Source organism: Conger conger, chromosome 11, assembly GCF_963514075.1.
Source record: "Conger conger chromosome 11, fConCon1.1, whole genome shotgun sequence".
Lineage (NCBI taxonomy): Eukaryota > Metazoa > Chordata > Actinopteri > Anguilliformes > Congridae > Conger > Conger conger.
In genome coordinates this window covers 14942490-14959249 of record NC_083770.1, presented here as the reverse complement: position 1 = coordinate 14959249, position 16760 = coordinate 14942490, and the positions used below count along the sequence as shown (strand labels likewise).

The 16760-nt window shown below is 41.6% G+C and overlaps 1 protein-coding gene across 1 annotated transcript; it reads right to left on the bottom strand.

Annotated features, from left to right (window-relative positions):
* Window positions 1-603: 603 nt before the first annotated feature.
* LOC133140583 (hibernation-specific plasma protein HP-55-like) lies at window positions 604-3889 on the bottom strand. The gene is made up of 5 exons (XM_061260614.1): window positions 3259-3889; window positions 1947-2095; window positions 1889-1914; window positions 1493-1640; window positions 604-1271 (listed from the first exon to the last, which is right to left on the bottom strand). Exons 1-5 carry the CDS (start codon window positions 3887-3889, stop codon window positions 1068-1070), a joined length of 1158 nt encoding a protein of 385 aa, XP_061116598.1. The 3' UTR covers window positions 604-1067.
* Between the last annotated feature and the right edge of the window lie 12871 nt (window positions 3890-16760).

Genomic DNA, 16760 nt, shown 5'->3' with positions numbered 1-16760 from the left:
AATAGTATCTTGTATGGTATCAAGCCTTATCTTGAAAACCCCCAGTGTTTCTGCCTCCCCAACATGACCTGGCAAGCTATTCCACACAGTGACCACCCTCTGTGTGAAAACATACTTCATCATGTCGCTGTGGCATTTATCCTTTCCCAACCATTCACGCCCCCTTGTCCTGCTACCTGAACTCACCCTGAAGAATATGTCTATTGTTCGCACACTTCCGGCATCGAATGCAGAAGTTATTTATGGTCCTACATATAAAAGTTTTTTACCCAATACGGGTCTATGTAGCCTCAAATTAGAGCTCACAGTCTGCACTTTAATCTCATATTCACCGATTCATTTCAAATCCAGTGTGCTGAAGTACAGAGCCAAAAAAACACAGTTCTGTTAATGTTCAAATATTGCTGGACCACACACTATAGGCTATAATGTACACTGAAGCATACGATGGATGAAAAAAGGCTGGAAAATGTTGCATTATTTTTCCATCACACACACTGCGCCCTGAATACAAAGCTGACCCCTCAAATGCAATGACTGAATCTCCACCCTTGTCTTGGAGGATAAGGAGGAAATCCAGTCAAGAAAATACTTTGCACTAGATCCAATTATAGAGGTCTTTATTTCTGCAGAAAGAGTACACCTGATTCAACACCATACTAAAAATTTGTATTTACAGCAATCCTTTATACCCTCAAGGAGGGACAGTGCAAATGTGTGTGTGCCAGTTTTAAGGATAACTACCTAATTTTATAAGAGTAAATGTCAAACTTGTTCTCTTCCTCCCTTTTTTGCAATCTTTCTTCTTTGAACTCACTCACTCAGTCCCTCACATAGAACATAGAAGCAATGCTGATGACGACAGAACACATAATTATGTGAAAAGAAATATGAGAATAATGATAAGGACAACAACACATTAACCCTTCAGGATAATATAAAAGTGGTACAGAAATTATATGTTTGTATTGTTAGAAATCCTGAAATATTATGGTGTTTTCTGGATTTTTCTGTGCATTGAAATGAATGTGTGCAGACCGTATACACATACATATACAGCAATTTTATTATTTTGCTGGGTTCACAATTTTTCCCATGAACATGATACTCCTGGTATCACCATTGAGCACAAAAACCATGAAAGGACGGTCAAATTTCAAGACGGGGGTGGGTGCGGGGAATCCCGCTGAAGACCCTCCGCCTCCGATTCCTGTGGCTGCGGCTGCTGTTGCTCCAGCCTCGTCCATGTCTATGGTAGCCTTGTGCATAACCTATCAAAACACAGCACAAACACTAGTGAAATACAGACAATGAAACAGATGGGGTTGAAACAATACATAGCAAATTTGTCAAATTTGCTTGGAGATATTGGCTAGTACAAGATGTGTTTTTTTAAAGAAAGTCAATTCACCTTATTAAATACAGGCGAAATATGAAGAAATCACCTATTTGTGCTCACTCTCATTTTCAGAGATTTTCAGATTTTCCCTACCTTAGATACAGCCAGTTTCCTTTCCTCTGATATTCCAGTGAGGTCTGCAGTATCCCCAAATATGTCAGTGATTCCCATTTCAGGAAGGATTTCTTTGAGTTCATATGAGGTCTTAAGGGACAGTTTTGGAACATACACTTGGTAATTCCTGTGAAGGTAACAACAGTAGTGTAATTAAGCATAGTATAATTCTGTATGATTTTCAACGGTTCAACATCTTCACACTTGATCTGTTTTCATCACCACTAACAGTTATGTTCTTAGATCTTACATTCTAAAATGTGTTGATGTCATACATGAGTAAGGTAGTTGACTTATTTCCCACAGGAGAAGGTTGTTGGTGTGGTGCAGGTTCACATTATAAATGCACTTTACACTTGATTTAAAATAGCCTACATCATCGCCACTGATCTGATCCATTTCTGCAAACTCATTTGCAGACAGACTCATTATAATGCAGCTGGAGAATGGAGATGTCTTCATCTTGATAAACATGAAAATAGTCCTCTTCATACATCATCGGAACAGAAACAGTTGTTTTATCATCAACATGAAAGTCGTGTTCCTTGGTTGCTTTGGGATCAAATGGAATCTGCCATTTACCTGCAGGTAAGAAACGCATCACAGTAAATGTGTTCATTTAAATCATCATAATTACTTAATTAGCTAACGCTTTTATCCAAAGCTTACAGTTGATTAGACTAAGCAGGAGACAATACCCCCTGGAGTAATGGAGGGTTAAGAGCCTTGCTCAAGGGTCCAATAGCTGTGCAGATCTTATCTTGGCTACACCTGGGCTTGAATCACCAACCTTCCAGGGGCCAGTCATGTACCTTAGCCACGAGGCTACAGGCTGGCCCTATATGATAACTTACATGCCCCTAAATAAATAAGCTTACGAGACAGCCACCAAATTAATATTTTTGTCAGATATGAAGTAACAGTTACCCAAGTAAGGTGATCAGAATCAAAAACGGGGATCCTGGAAATGTTTGGCCTAGTTAGCCAGAGATTGACAGATGCAGGCGCGTAGATTTAGGGGGGGACAGGGGGAACATGTCCCCCTCAATATGAAAAATAACAGCACAGAGGGTCTAAACGCTTAGATATCCTTCTTACCTATTTTACAATTATTTCAAACACCCCTACTGGACCATACCATCTTAACCTTGCTGGGTCTGCCGGCCTCGCTGACTCGCAGTTGCTATATGTCTACCGCTGCGGAAGCATGATAGTGTAGTGAGTCTAGTGTAAGTAGCTATCACGCAAGTTTTACTGTCAGTGCTTCTGAATGAGAGTATCTGCGGATGAAAGGCTAACGTTATCTAGATTATAATTTGTGCCTGAAGTTATCTGAGGTGTGTTAATGTTCAGCAAACAGGCGAACGTTTGCAAACAATTAAATTTTTTTCCGTTAGCATTTTGTTTGCTGTGTTTGCAAACGGTCTGAAAGATTTGCGGCGAACAATGAGGAAGCTGGACTGAGGGAAATGTGAAGATTTCAATTTGGAATGTTCTTAAAAGCCATCAAACAGTCACGATATGGGTAGCCTACCTGAATGATGTCTTTTTCTTTACATAAATAAAATTAATTTACACAATAAATTGATGCAGAAGAGGAGCAAATTGGTTCATAAAAATTCACCAGAATGTAGGAAATTAAGTAAGAGATGCTCAAAATTTCCTGTTTAAATGAAACCTACTCCCCTGGACAGACCCATTCTGAAACGATTCCAGCCTGAGGCTGTATGTAGCCTGTGCCTCACCTTTGAAGTATATGTAGTTGATGATATACATGACTGTCAGTGGATCCACATCCTGAACCAGCTCTGATATTTTACCCTTGGTCTTTTCATTGACATACTTATTGATCTGTTCCTTGGCCTCTTCAGGCTTGCTGAAGTCGGTGCTGAAACCCTCTGACTCGTAATAGCGTTTCATGCTCTCCAGGAACTCAGGACGTGGCTTGAACTCTTGTCCAATGAAGAGTGCGTTCCCGAGCGACAGGTCTACGTCTGTTTTCTCGTTGAGGTTGTGATGGATGTGTTGGAAGGCCTGGTTCACTTCCTCTGTGGTGATTTCTGTGCTGTTGAAGCCCAGACCTTCAAAGAGCTGCTGGTGCGTCTTCCCTCTGGCCCCCACGGACAGAGCAGCCAGGGCCACGGACACGCTCAGCGGGGAGAAGAAGACGTTCTTGGACTGATAATCGGTCTGGGCGGAGATGTGCTTGTACAGACGGAAAGCAAAGTCCAGGTTCTCCTGGTATATCTTCAGGCTTCCATTGGCAGAAATGCTGACGTTATTATTGCCATGGTGACTGTGATCATGGCTAGGGCGACACTGGACAGTGGACCAAAGCAGCACCAGCGAAGCACACAAACTCAGGAGCACCCTCATCCTGATAACTATCAAAACATACATCAGAAATATACATCATTAAACAAGCAATAAAGTCTGTTTTTGTTGCCTTTACAGTCTGTGTTTGTTTGAGAAGGCCCAATGTGTCGCAAATAGAGAAAATACATTCACCAATTTGCTAACTCATATGCTATATTTAGCAACACACTGAAAATTCAGGAAACACTTTCACCAATTTAGCAACACATGCTGCATCTAGAAATGTGCTGTGAACACTGACCAGGCTACTGTCACTTAGCAAGCTGGCAATACTGCTGAAGGTAGAAACAAAAAACACTGCTCATTCACAACTGACAGGAAACTACAGTAGCAAACATTGTTGCATCTTATATAGTTATTTTGAAGAAATCCAGCATGTCAGTTGTTGTGTAGATTATTGGAAGATGAGGCATCAGTGCACATACACTAACGCAACACCAGGGATGTGGCTATTTGCAAAAGCTTCTCCTCAGCTTAAATAAGGTTATTCTATTCACTCACTGATACATGAACCTGCCATTTTACTGATACACCAGGAGGCCATAGCAGAATTATTTTCTGCGTCAGTAATATAGCCTATACTTGGAAAAGGCATATGAAGAAATACACAGAAAGGGCATATGTTCAGCTCTATTCAGAATAAAACCACAGAAAGGGCATATGTTAAGCTCTATTCAGAATAAAACCACAGAAAGGGCATATGTTACGCTCTATTCAGAAAACCACAGGAAGGGCATATGTTAAGCTCTATTCAGAATAAAACCTCAGAAAGGGCATATGTTAAGTTCTATTCAGAAAAAAACTCTAAACCTCCCTGAAAATTCCACACTTGCCATTCCACATGCATATAGTGGGCTCCACAATTATTGATGAATATGCCCCAAAAATACTGTAAACTAAAAAAACAGTTATTGACAAAAGCTTTATTTTCCAACATATGTAAAATAGTCAGCTTTATTGATGATTCAATTAATTAAACTAAACATTTACATTTATCAGCTAGATTTCCACAAAATAACAGGCTTCACAATTATTGTTACCTCATTTCTATTGTCGAGGACCCGGCCCTAGGCCCCCCTGATGAGAGATTGACAGGGATGAGTTAGGCAGGAATGCATTGTTAACCCCTCGCACACGCCATTGAGGTGGTAGCAAGAACGCCCGTAAGAGGAAAAATATGCGGTTCAGAGCTAATGAGCAGCCCTAATTGTCAGCAGAGGAGTCTGAAGTCGGGGGACTTAGGTTTAGAGTACTAAGGAGCAAGGTTGAAGTTCTGACTGAGGCCATGCATAGAATGAGTTCCAGCATGACCTTGGAGGAGATTCAACATGCTGAGCGAGCAGTCGGGGAATACCCCAACCCTACAGGGGAGGAGCATAATGCCTGGCTAAAGCAAAAAGATGAGGAAAACAATATAGATGATGGGGAAATGATAATTTGATAATTTATGGGATAGATTCAAAGGACTGACTGTGGAGGAGTTAAGTGATGAATTACACTCAGCTATTAGCTGGATGTCCTTTGTAGATCCCTTAAGGAGCCACAAAAAAGGGCACCTGAAGAGTGTATTGAGATGGTGGAAGGCACTAACTTCTGGCTTGTATGAAGTGTGGAGAAAGTCAAGGAGAGACTATGAAATTGAGACAGACACCAGTGATGAATAGGTTCCTTAAAAAAATACAAAAGAGCTAGTGTTTTTCCACTCGTATACTGAGATGGTGGAAACTCCCAACCGGAGGGGTATATGAGATAAAGTATTGGGGAAACTTCCTTTGAGGTATGAGAAAATGACGGTGAGACAAACAAAAGTGATGAATATGTTCATTAAAAAAGTTGCATAAGAGACAAATGTCTTTCCACTCGGTATACTGGGGACATTTCTTATCAAAAAAAAGGTACACTTTTATACGAGTTAAGAATATATAAGGAATAAGCTTTTAGATGTTAGAAAAGCATCTTAGAATTTTGCTGTTGAAGATATCTATGGGCTGTTGAAGAGAGAGCAACGCAGGACAGCTGCGGTCGAGCTGGAGTGGCGCGCAAAGGGAGCGCGCCACTCCAGGATATGGATATGGAGAACGGATTGACGTATGCGGTGCGGACTCAGCCCAAGAGTTGTGGCAACAGGACTGATGTCGAAAGAGCGATGCAGAACAACTATAATCATGCTTGAGTGGTAATTATAATCTATATTACTTGTAGAAGTAGGAAAAGTAGCACATAGAAGTTCAACATTATAAGTTTCCTTTTATTTTTATGTCTTTTATTTTTCATTAAGATACTATATAAGGTAGAAAAATGTAGAGAAGTTTTTAGAGTTTAGATGCACATAATATTCTTGGAATAGTTTCTTTTAACGTCCAGAAGGGGGAGCTATAGGTTAAGGCTAAGGCCAAAGAGGATGGGTATTTGAGGGATGTACCTTGAATTTAACATCTGGTGGAAAGGTAAATTAGAAAGAGCTAAAGGGGTATATGAAACTTGTATGTGATTAGCAAACTGAAAGATGATATTTAACCTGTCAGCAGTATAACTCTATTCTTTTAATTCTTTTGATTATAATAAAGTATATCTGACTATAATCATATGTGATAAAGGTTCTTTTAGAGGAATACAGTGAATACAGGAAATCGTATACCAGATTTGCATCACACCCTTCACTTCGAGACTGGGCTGGAAGTTCAGTAGAACTTACCAGGGCTCCAGGACGTTTGGAGTACTTAAAGGAAAAGAGAGTTCGTCCCCGAGACACCTCCTGGTGAGGTACTGCTCCTGGGAACGTGAGGTCTGAGCTCAGCAAGGGGTCCGTAGCTCACGACAATTTTGGCGCCCAACGTGGGGCATCGAGCTGGTAAGAGAGTCCGGCTCACGGCCTCGTGGGGCACTGCCCGAGTAGATTCCTGCTCGTGGGACTCGAGTCGATTACTGGCTGTGGTGGGAATTTTAATTTATTCCTGTAAGAAAACACTCAGAGACAGAGACAGTAAATAAAATCCAATCTTTACTATGCGCATAGGGTCCAAGTTACATGCAAAAACAAGGACAAAGGTTCCAGGACCTTTGTCTGGATATATGTAGACACAGAGCGCAACAAATGTACGCCCCTTCATTAGTATTCATTCATATTTCTGATAATCAATATTCAAAGACAATCCACCGCTCTTCTCCTTACTGTAGATTGTTTATTCATATCTCCCCCTTCAAGGTACGTCATGCAGATGCATGTTCTCAAAACATTCCAGCATGACGTATACGCAGGGGCCTGTGCATTTAACTTGCGCGTCTGAGAATAATCTCTTATCTTGTTTTAACTCCCTGTTTCTAGGAAGATAATCCCCATGGTAGCTTCCGTCATGAGGTATTATGTTTTTGGTTCTGCAGGCTCTTAGGCACCAAGACAAGATAATCCAGAACACACAGTTAATGGCCGTGGCCTTGGAGGCCCATGGTACAGACAGGGAGAGACATCTCCACTCACACAGTTACAGAATATAATATTGAGTAGCACAAGGCAAGTTATGATACTTTAATAAGTGTGTATACTCTGGATCATTCCAGCATAAGCAACCAATAATAGTATAAGAAATTAGTAAAGGATAAGCAATTAATAATATAAGTAATTAATAATGAAATAATCACATGAATATATAATTTCAACAACACTGGCACTGAAGAGAAAGGTGCTAGGCACCTAAGTAGTGAAACCGTAATACTCGAACTCGAAAGGAATCAAGAGTGCTGGATTGACTATAAGGTCGGGAGTACCCTGGGGAAGTATTTACATGGATTCGGCCAGTCCTGTGATGCGATCCACAGGGGGGCACCGATACTTACTGATAATAGTTGATTCGTGCACTGGGTACACCCTTATCCATCCTCTGCGGCAAGGTACGGGAAGACAGATTCTAGCCAGGCTAGAAAGCACAGTAATAGCAATAGGAAAACCCAAAGAAATCAGATCAGACAATGGAGCTCATTTCAAGAATACCTTTATCAATAAATGGTGTATCAAAAACAATATAGAAAGAATATTCTCTCCACCCTATCATCCTCAAGCAAATGGGATAGTAGAGATACAAACAGTGAAGAGATTGATAGCCAACGTAGCAAGGATTGGGATCAGAACATAATAAAATTACATGAGCAGATAAATGACTATGACAGTACGGGGGGGTCCCTGTAAAGGTGAGGTTTGGACCCATAGACATAATAGAGAAAGTGTTTGAAAAAAATACGGTAAAATTGAAAAGGGGAGGAATAACCTCAGTGGCACAGTGTAAGAATGTATAATGGAGGTAGGACCACATAAATATTTACTGCCTAAATGCTTGTTCCCTAAAGTCTGGGTCAAGGTGGTCAGACAGACAGGTGGGACATTTAGAGTTTTAACAGCTAGAAAAGGTCATGACCTTGCTCAAAATGCCTATCCAGTGCCGGAAGATATTAAAGGGCCAGGCTGTTGCATCCTGTGTTCATGTAATGAGTTAAGGCCAGGATATCAGGGACCTGGTGGGTCAAGAGTACCCCCAAAAATAGAGGGGTTACCAGGGGACGCCCTATGGCGAATGACAACCCAGACAGGGCATTCTCCAGTAGTGATGATGCACAGATTGGTGGTCTGTGGACAATGCAGAATTAGCATTGCAACAAATACCACTTTCCTCATGGCTAGAGATATAGAGGGGCCTGAGAAGGGGGGGCAGCCTAGAAAAAAATGTTACTGCCTTGAAGCAGCAGAAGGGGAACTCGTGACATGTAATGAATGCAGAGAACTCACTTTTGAGGGATCAGCTGTAGCAGCAGGCCTCACTCATGCATTAATCCCCTATGATAAAAACAAGACCTCCAAAGGTTAGGAAAAGTCAACAAACACCCAGCCCATTATGGGTAGACAACGAGACGACCAACTAAGAAATGTTATTGAACAGACATACAACTACAGGCCCACCTGGCTGCTGATGGTTAACCGAAGGGGGGAAACAGATACCAGACCTATGAGGTTTAGGCGAAAAGCCATAAATAGAGAAGGAAGGGTAGTATGGAGATTAACAGATTACAAAGAAGAAGTTAAAAATTGTCTGTACACACCAGAAGATGCTGAAGTACTAGACGTACCTTTTGGGGATCATACAACCAGAGCATGGTACAGCAGTGATACAGATCAATTAATGACAAAGTTCAAAGCTAGAGCACAAAAAGCAGGGCAAGTGGCATACTTACAGGTTGCATGCTTTCCCTGTAGAAGGGATATTAAAAGGGGTGATAAGACAATTAACTGTGTGCGCAGAAGGCCTAATTGATGATAAAGGGCAAGTGAGAGAAACAATTGTGGTTGAGGAATCTCGGCGGGGAGCCACAGGGCGGATAAACCCTAGCCACAACTATTCTGATGATAAAGATGAGGCCACAGGGCCTCTCTACACACTAACCATAACAGTCACCACCAGAGTTGTGGTTGGTGAAGAGTTGTGGTTGTATACTCTGTTTCAGCTAGGCACTCAGTTGAACCCCAGTCTGCAGACGAAGAGGGAGGAGAAGCAGACGCTACAGGAAAAGCAGCTGAACCTGTAGCTCCAGACGCCGAACCAGAGTACTAGAAAGTCAGCGATTTTGCTACTCCAATACCACTGAGAGATAACCCGAGCAATGGAGGACCTAGTGATGCTTCTCAGCAACGACGCCCAAGGAGGCCGAGAATGTCGTGTTTCAGCGGGTGTTTCCGATCAGGAACTGCTGACAGAGTACATGAAAATCCGAAACCAAAAGAAAAATCAATAAATCCTACGCAGTGAGTCTTTGAAGAAGGAACAAGATCGGGAAAGGAAAGGGTTAGCAATAATAGGGTTAATATTTTTCATAGCAGTCATAGGATTAGGAAGTTATGTAATGAAATACAGAGTCCCTTACCAATACACATGTGTTACTAAGGAAATAAATGTGATCTGGTGTGAATACAACATGACATCACCAGGAAGTGAAAACAGTACCGAAAATTGCGGTCAGGAAATGAAAAACGAAACATGCTGTCACTATTTAACTCGCGGAGGTCGGAAATCCAGTATGATAGAATGTGATGTCAGCTGTATCACCACAGATGGGAAACAGAAATATTCAAGAGGCAGGCAAACTCGATAATGTCCAAACTCATTGGGGCGTAAAATAAAGCAGGAGGTCCCGACAAAAAATACTCAAAGGGCGAGGAGATGTGAGCTTAAATACCCCTTGATTATAAGGAAAGGGTTGCCGAGTCAAACTGGACTTCGATGGTCGCAATTAGAATAGCGAGGAATAATATGGGGACCCACAACACCACTACTCACTAGTCTATATATAGGGGACCCGCAACAATATCCCAAAATAGATAAGTCAGTAATGATGCAAAAGGAACTAAGGAGGACAAATACATATGTATATCAGAATAGAACTTTACTGTGTACATTAGCCTATTGGAGTCAAGGTAAATTTCGGAAGGGCATTTGGGCAGCCGATACAATCCAAGCAAGGCCATCGTTTTTGATTAAGACAGTAATACCTTCTCGAGAAGTAGTAGAGGAGATACCTCAGAAAGAAAAGGAGATGATAGAAGAAATGAGGCAATATGCAATATCGGTAAATACGGAAGACGAAAAAGATATAAGGGAAAAATCTCTAAAAACGACGTTAAAAAGGGTGTAATGACAATGGCATGCACATGGGAAGGCGATGAATACGCAACCTTCAGATATAGGCCCGTAGAAGAACAACTTAGAAATTGGATAAGTTGGTACTGGACTAAAGTTATGAAAGGAAAAAATCCTAAAACAAATTACAGGGCAGAATGGATTCATTATATGTTAATGAGTGGTTGGTGGGAGGCCTATGCTGGAGATATAGGGAATAATGCACAAAACCAAGATAACCAAGAAACAGTGTAAATTTATGAAAGAATTAAGTTCCCAGGGAGTATAAATAATCAAAGGCGCATGGAAAAACTTATAATATATCCCGGTACAGGTAGGATGGAAAAATAATATAAAATAAAGAAAAATTGTATCTGATCTCTTGCAGGATATAACCGGGCAATGGATTATGGAAAACGAACAAGTGGAAGCCAGTGAATCACAATCCCCAGTGACAGCCCTAAAGGAGGGGTTGGCAAACGAAACAGATACGCCCAGTTATCCCATAGAATTAGGAGGGTGTGTAATCATGTGGTGAATACTCTGTTTGCCTTGGGAGATAAGAAGAGGTTATTTAACACCTGCAACCTCAAATACCCCCCACTAGATTCCTGTCTAAACTGTGAGAAAACCGTGAGGTCTAGGCGGGGGGCCAGGGGCCTGTATGGTTGTCTCTGCAGCCCGTGCTTTGTCTTGAACAAGACTGAATGCGTCAATATCATCAACCTAGAAAATCACAGAGAAAAATTTGAGATCTTAGAGCATACAATAACTGTATATCCAGACATTCCAAATTACCCATGGCCAGAAGGACTAGTCACACCCCTACCATGTATCGGCACAGTTAAGTTCTCTCCTTATGATAAACAAAGAGGAAATGTTGTAAAAATGCACAGGAATGTATTTCCTTATATCTACCAAGACCTTGAAGTGAAAAAACAGAATATATATAATCAAGAGAAACAAAATATCCGCTCGGCAGCTGTAAAAACACTCGAACGGGGAGAACTATGTGGGGGAGGGGTTTGTATCATCTGTATATTATTTTATCTTTAAAGACGGTTTGGGGTATACCCCTGAAGGAGAAGTACCGAACGAGGACAGGAGGTGGCGATATGAAGAGAAAGGTCTTCCTGGATCAACAAGCTTTCCTCGATGGAAGGAACCGTTTCCTGGTTACACGATGCATCCCTGAACCTGAGGAAGGTAAAGTCCCGAGGAGTCGGTGCATCATCTGCTTCGAAGATGTAAGAGACATTGCCCATTTCACGTTGCGAGGAGGCATGCGTGGAGGCCTGGAATGCGTCTGCTTCAACATGAAGACAACGCTCAGGAATGGACAGGACTTTGGATATGAGGCTCCTGTAGAGGAGTGGCTTTTGGGACTATTGGTTTCAGCATTGTTTTGTTCTTTTATTTTTTGTTTTTATATTAGCACACTGCGGATGTGCAACTGTCTAAAATGAGGTGGCTAACGATGGAGTGAGGCACGAAACAGGCACATTACTGTTGGATAAGCTTGCTATGTGTGTGGCTTAGAAGCCGCGCAAAATAGGGAAATTATATAGAATATTTTCCATAGTTATTCCTAAGTATTCTATGTTTATCTTATGAATCAGTATGATTATCTTATGTTATTCTATGTATCAGGATGAGCAAAGTAGACAAATTATTTTCTCTTTGAACATGCTATCGTTTATAGGATAAAAGGAGGGATTATGGGAAAAAAAAGTATAATATAACCTAGGATTTATATATCCAGATATGTATTCTCATGCATATAGTCAGAGGACTGCTTAAAATAATAAATTGTGCTTGGGACAGATAACCAGAAAAAATGTAAGGGAGGGGTGAGTGCTCTCCTCAGCTTACATCATATAGGCACATGTGCAGGAGAACACTCTCCCATTGGTAGGTGCGCTCATGGGCTTGGTTGATGATAAAAAACAATGAGGAGGATGACAGATGGGAGCCTAGTCAGTACTTGGTACTCCCTCCCGTTTGATACCTGGATATTAAAGCTGTATGGGTTAATTGAGAGGTACTTACGGGCTAGGATTGGCTTAGTGCGAGATGTAGGGACTACAACTTCCACATTCCCACAGGAAAATTCCGCGACGTCCACCACGAATGACGTCTAACTTGGTTCAGCCAATCCCGTAATGGCGGGAGCAATAAACGGTCCCGTATAATAGCAAGACACGTTCTTGGGATCTCTCTTCCGCTTCTTCTGTTCTTCTGCTTCTTCTCTTCAACGCACCCCTTTTGGCCATTCGCTTCAGCTCATCTGCTCCGAGACTCGGACAGAGGCTGAATGCTGCACAGTGCACTACCAGGCCTACGGACACACCCAGTTACCTCGCGGTAACTTCGTGGCCTATAGCGAGTGGAAACTGGTGTACGCGGAACGCTACATCAGTTTACTCCTGCAAAGCTCACCATCGAACAACAGCAACGAACTTTTCCACCCGGAAAAAGGACAAGCGAACATCCTTCCAGCAACCGAGTGGACCAGACGACAGCGCGCGGCTAAGACGCCCCAGCCTGCGCATCTCTCCAGGACACGCATTCACAGCACCATCGCGGCTCCTATAAGGACAGCACGTCTTTTGGATCCAATGCGTATGGACTCAGTAAGAGAACAAACATTCAGGCATAGCCAGTGTTTAGTTTAGTCTTAACTGTTTTTGTGAATCTGTGTTTCAATATTTACCATCCTACTATTGTAATGTGTTTGGTTAGCTACATATATATGTACGTGAATTGATTCGCCGTCTTTTGCGCATATATAGAGTAAAACTACTCAAGTAGTCCCATCTCACAGCTAACTCTAACTCATTACCATACCCAGAACTCTAGCTTACTCAAGCTAGCTACTCCCACCTTTCCTTTGTTCAAGCGACACGCGCGCTCGCGCGCGCCCACACACACACATACACGCCCTAACTTAACCTACTAAATTTCCTTACTAACTTCCCGTTAGTTTATCTGTTCTGTGTTGTATGTTTGTTTAATAAATATATTTTATTAAACCCCGGTGTCCGTTTTGGAGTCACATAGACATGAGAGCCGAGTTAAAGCAGTCTTTCGAAGAACTTCCAACCTTCAGGTTATCGGTATGTTTAATCATTAATATTGGTTATTTTAATTATTAATTAAAATACTAAATTTGTGGTTATTTATTTCTGATAATAGTAATTTTATGAGACTGATTACTTTTTGCAGTTCTACTGCTACACAACGTTTAACTGGCGCCCCGGTTTCGTAGAGAGTAAAATCCCTGCGTTATTTGGCGGCCCGTGCGAAGACCCTACAGAGGGGTTGATGGGGGTGTCGAGGACCCGGCCCTAGGCCCCCCTGATGAGAGATTGACAGGGATGGGTTAGGCAGGAATGCATTGTTAACCCCTCGCACACGCCATTGAGGTGGTAGCAAGAACGCCCGTAAGAGGAAAAATATGCGGTTCAGAGCGAATGAGCAGGCCTAATTGTCAGCAGAGGAGTCTGAAGTCGGGGGACTTAGATTTAGAGTACTAAGGAGCAAGGTTGAAGTTCTGACTGAGGCAATGCTTAGAATGAGTTCCAGCATGACCTTGGAGGAGATTCAACATGCTGAGCGAGCAGTCGGGGAATACCCCAACCCAACAGGGAGGAGCATAATGCCTGGTTAAAGCAAAAAGATGAGGAAAACAATATAGATGATGGGGAAATGATAATTTGATAATTTATGGGATAGATTCAAAGGACTGACTCTGGAGGAGTTAAGTGATGAATTACATTCAGCTATTAGCTGGATGTCCAGAAGGGGGAGCTATAGGATAAGGCTAAGGCCAAAGAGGATGGGTATTTGAGGGGTGTACCTTGAATTTAACATCTGGTGGAAAGGTAAATTAGAAAGAGCTAAAGGGGTATATGAAACTTGTATGTGATTAGCAAACTGAAAGATGATATTTAACCTGTCAGCTGTATAACTATTCTTTTAATTCTTTTGATTATGATAAAGTATATCTGACTAAAATCATATGTGATGAAGTTTCTTTTAGAGGAATACAGTTAATACAGGAAATCGTATACCAGATTTGCATCACACCCTTCACTTTGAGACTGGGCTGGAAGTTCAGTAGAACTTACCAGGGCTCCAGGACATTCGGAGTACTTAAAGGAAAAGAGAGTTCGTCCACGAGACACCTCCTCGTAGGGTACTGCTCCCGGGAACGTGAGGTCTGAGCTCGGCAAGGGGTCCGTAGCTCACGACACTATACTCTATTGAAGTGATGGAATGATACAGTATAGTTCATGTAAAGAGAGGAAATGTATTGAAAGAAAAGTACAGTATATATAGTTTTACCATGTTTGAAAGGGTGCTAATAATTCTGGAGCCCACTGTATATCAAACACTAAAACTGATTACGAAGTAAAATTAGTATGGAACTCATTGTATCCTACGAAGAAGAATTAATTCTGTTTCCATCAGTTCACATTTTGCATTTGATGTCTCAAGTTTGGGGCGGCACGGATGGTGCAGTGGGTAGCACTGCCGCCTCACAGCAAGGAGGTCCTGGGTTTGAATCCCCGTCGGCCGGGCCTCTCTGTGCGGAGTTTGCATGTTCTCCCCATGTCTGCTTGGGTTTCCTCCGGGTACTCCGGTTTCCTCCCACAGTCCAAAGACATGCAGGTTAGGCCGATTGGAGAGTCTAAATGTATGAGTGTGTGAGTGAGTGGTGTGTGTGCCCTGAGATGGGCTAGCGACCTGTCCAGGGTGTATTCCTGCCTTTCGCCCAATGTATGCTGGGATAGGCTCCAGCCTCCCTGCGACCCTGTTCAGGATAAGCGGGTTCAGATAATGGATGGATGTCTCAAGTTTAATTTTAATCAGAAGTCAAACTTTTCTGTGGAGTTAACAAATGTAAACTTACAAATGTTTGCAACTGACCTGGGGGCCAGATCTGGGGGCTAGGTGGGGGTGTTTACGACCACTTTTATTTCATATTAACCCATTAAGTATCGCCCCTTTTCTTGACACATGCTTAAAAATGACATATGCAAAATTAAATAATTACTATTCTTTAGTTTTAATGCTTTAAAATGGTATATCCTGCATAGTGACTGCAAATTTCAGGCAAATTTTATTTAACCCAGCTGCTTAACCAATCAGAAAAATGCTCCATTCAAAATAACAAATGAAAGAAATGTAGTATACAAAATAACAAATTAAAGAAATGTAGTATGCAGAAAGATACAAGGGGTAACATACAACCATTTTTGATATTGCCTGTGTTTGTAAAATACTTGCTGCTGAGTTTCATGCTGATAACTTTGAAGACTGTCCTTACAGATGCGTCAGCAAAATAACTCTACTACATCTGCTCAATTCTACCACCTCAGTGAAATTCTCACAAACCACTGAAGTGAAATAGTATAGTATAATCCATAGTATTCCACATACAGTATCTGGTGTTTTTGGAAAGCTGATGTCATAGGAAACAGGTTGCTGTAATTTCTGGTGTGCTATAAAGGCTGAATAACGATCTCGGAATTCCACTTAAAAATGAACCACAGGTAATGCATTGTTAGCTGTGTCAGCATGCAGCTGTGCTACAAAGGTTAACCAGGGTTGTTAGACATACAGAGATTGTCATTATTTGATGACTGGTTGTTTTTCTGTGAGCCTTGGGTATGTACAGTAGGGGAAATCTTGGAATGGTTCAAGAAGACTCGCCAGTACGACCTTCTGCATGCCATTTTCGTATAGACATTCATCTTTCACATTCTGCAGCACTTATTTTTTAACTTTCAGTGATTGTCAGTGATGTATATCCAGTCCCTTTTATGGACGGCCATTCTACCCATCTTGCATGAGTCTTTGAACATATTATATACTTGGATATATAGAATTTTGTTATTTACCCATGCTATGAATTCAATGGTGGTCATCTGACTTGCTTCCCACTGCTACCCTGTCACTGTGACAAACTGGGGGGAAAACGGTCATAAAAACACTTGGAATTGTCTACTGTATACTGTTTACAGGTAATATGAAGTTGTGGTCTCACAATTTGTGGGGTTTCATGTCATCATTTATCATTTTGGGAGTCGAAAATGACTGGAAATTTGTTATGTTACAATTGGATAACCTAGGTGATACGTTTATTTAGGTGGAAACTCTGGATGCAGTTATATGCTGTATATAATTACAGTGGCTTCCGAAAGTTC

Coding starts and splice junctions, on each gene's coding strand:
- LOC133140583 (XM_061260614.1), bottom strand. CDS start 3,889: ATGAGGGTGCTCCTGAGTTTGTGTGCTTCGCTGGTGCTGCTTTGGTCC. Junction 2,096..3,258: donor CAACTACATATACTTCAAAG/GTGAGGCACAGG, acceptor TCTTACCTGCAG/GTAAATGGCAGATTCCATTT. Junction 1,915..1,946: donor TCTCCATTCTCCAGCTGCAT/TATAATGAGTCT, acceptor ATGAGTTTGCAG/AAATGGATCAGATCAGTGGC.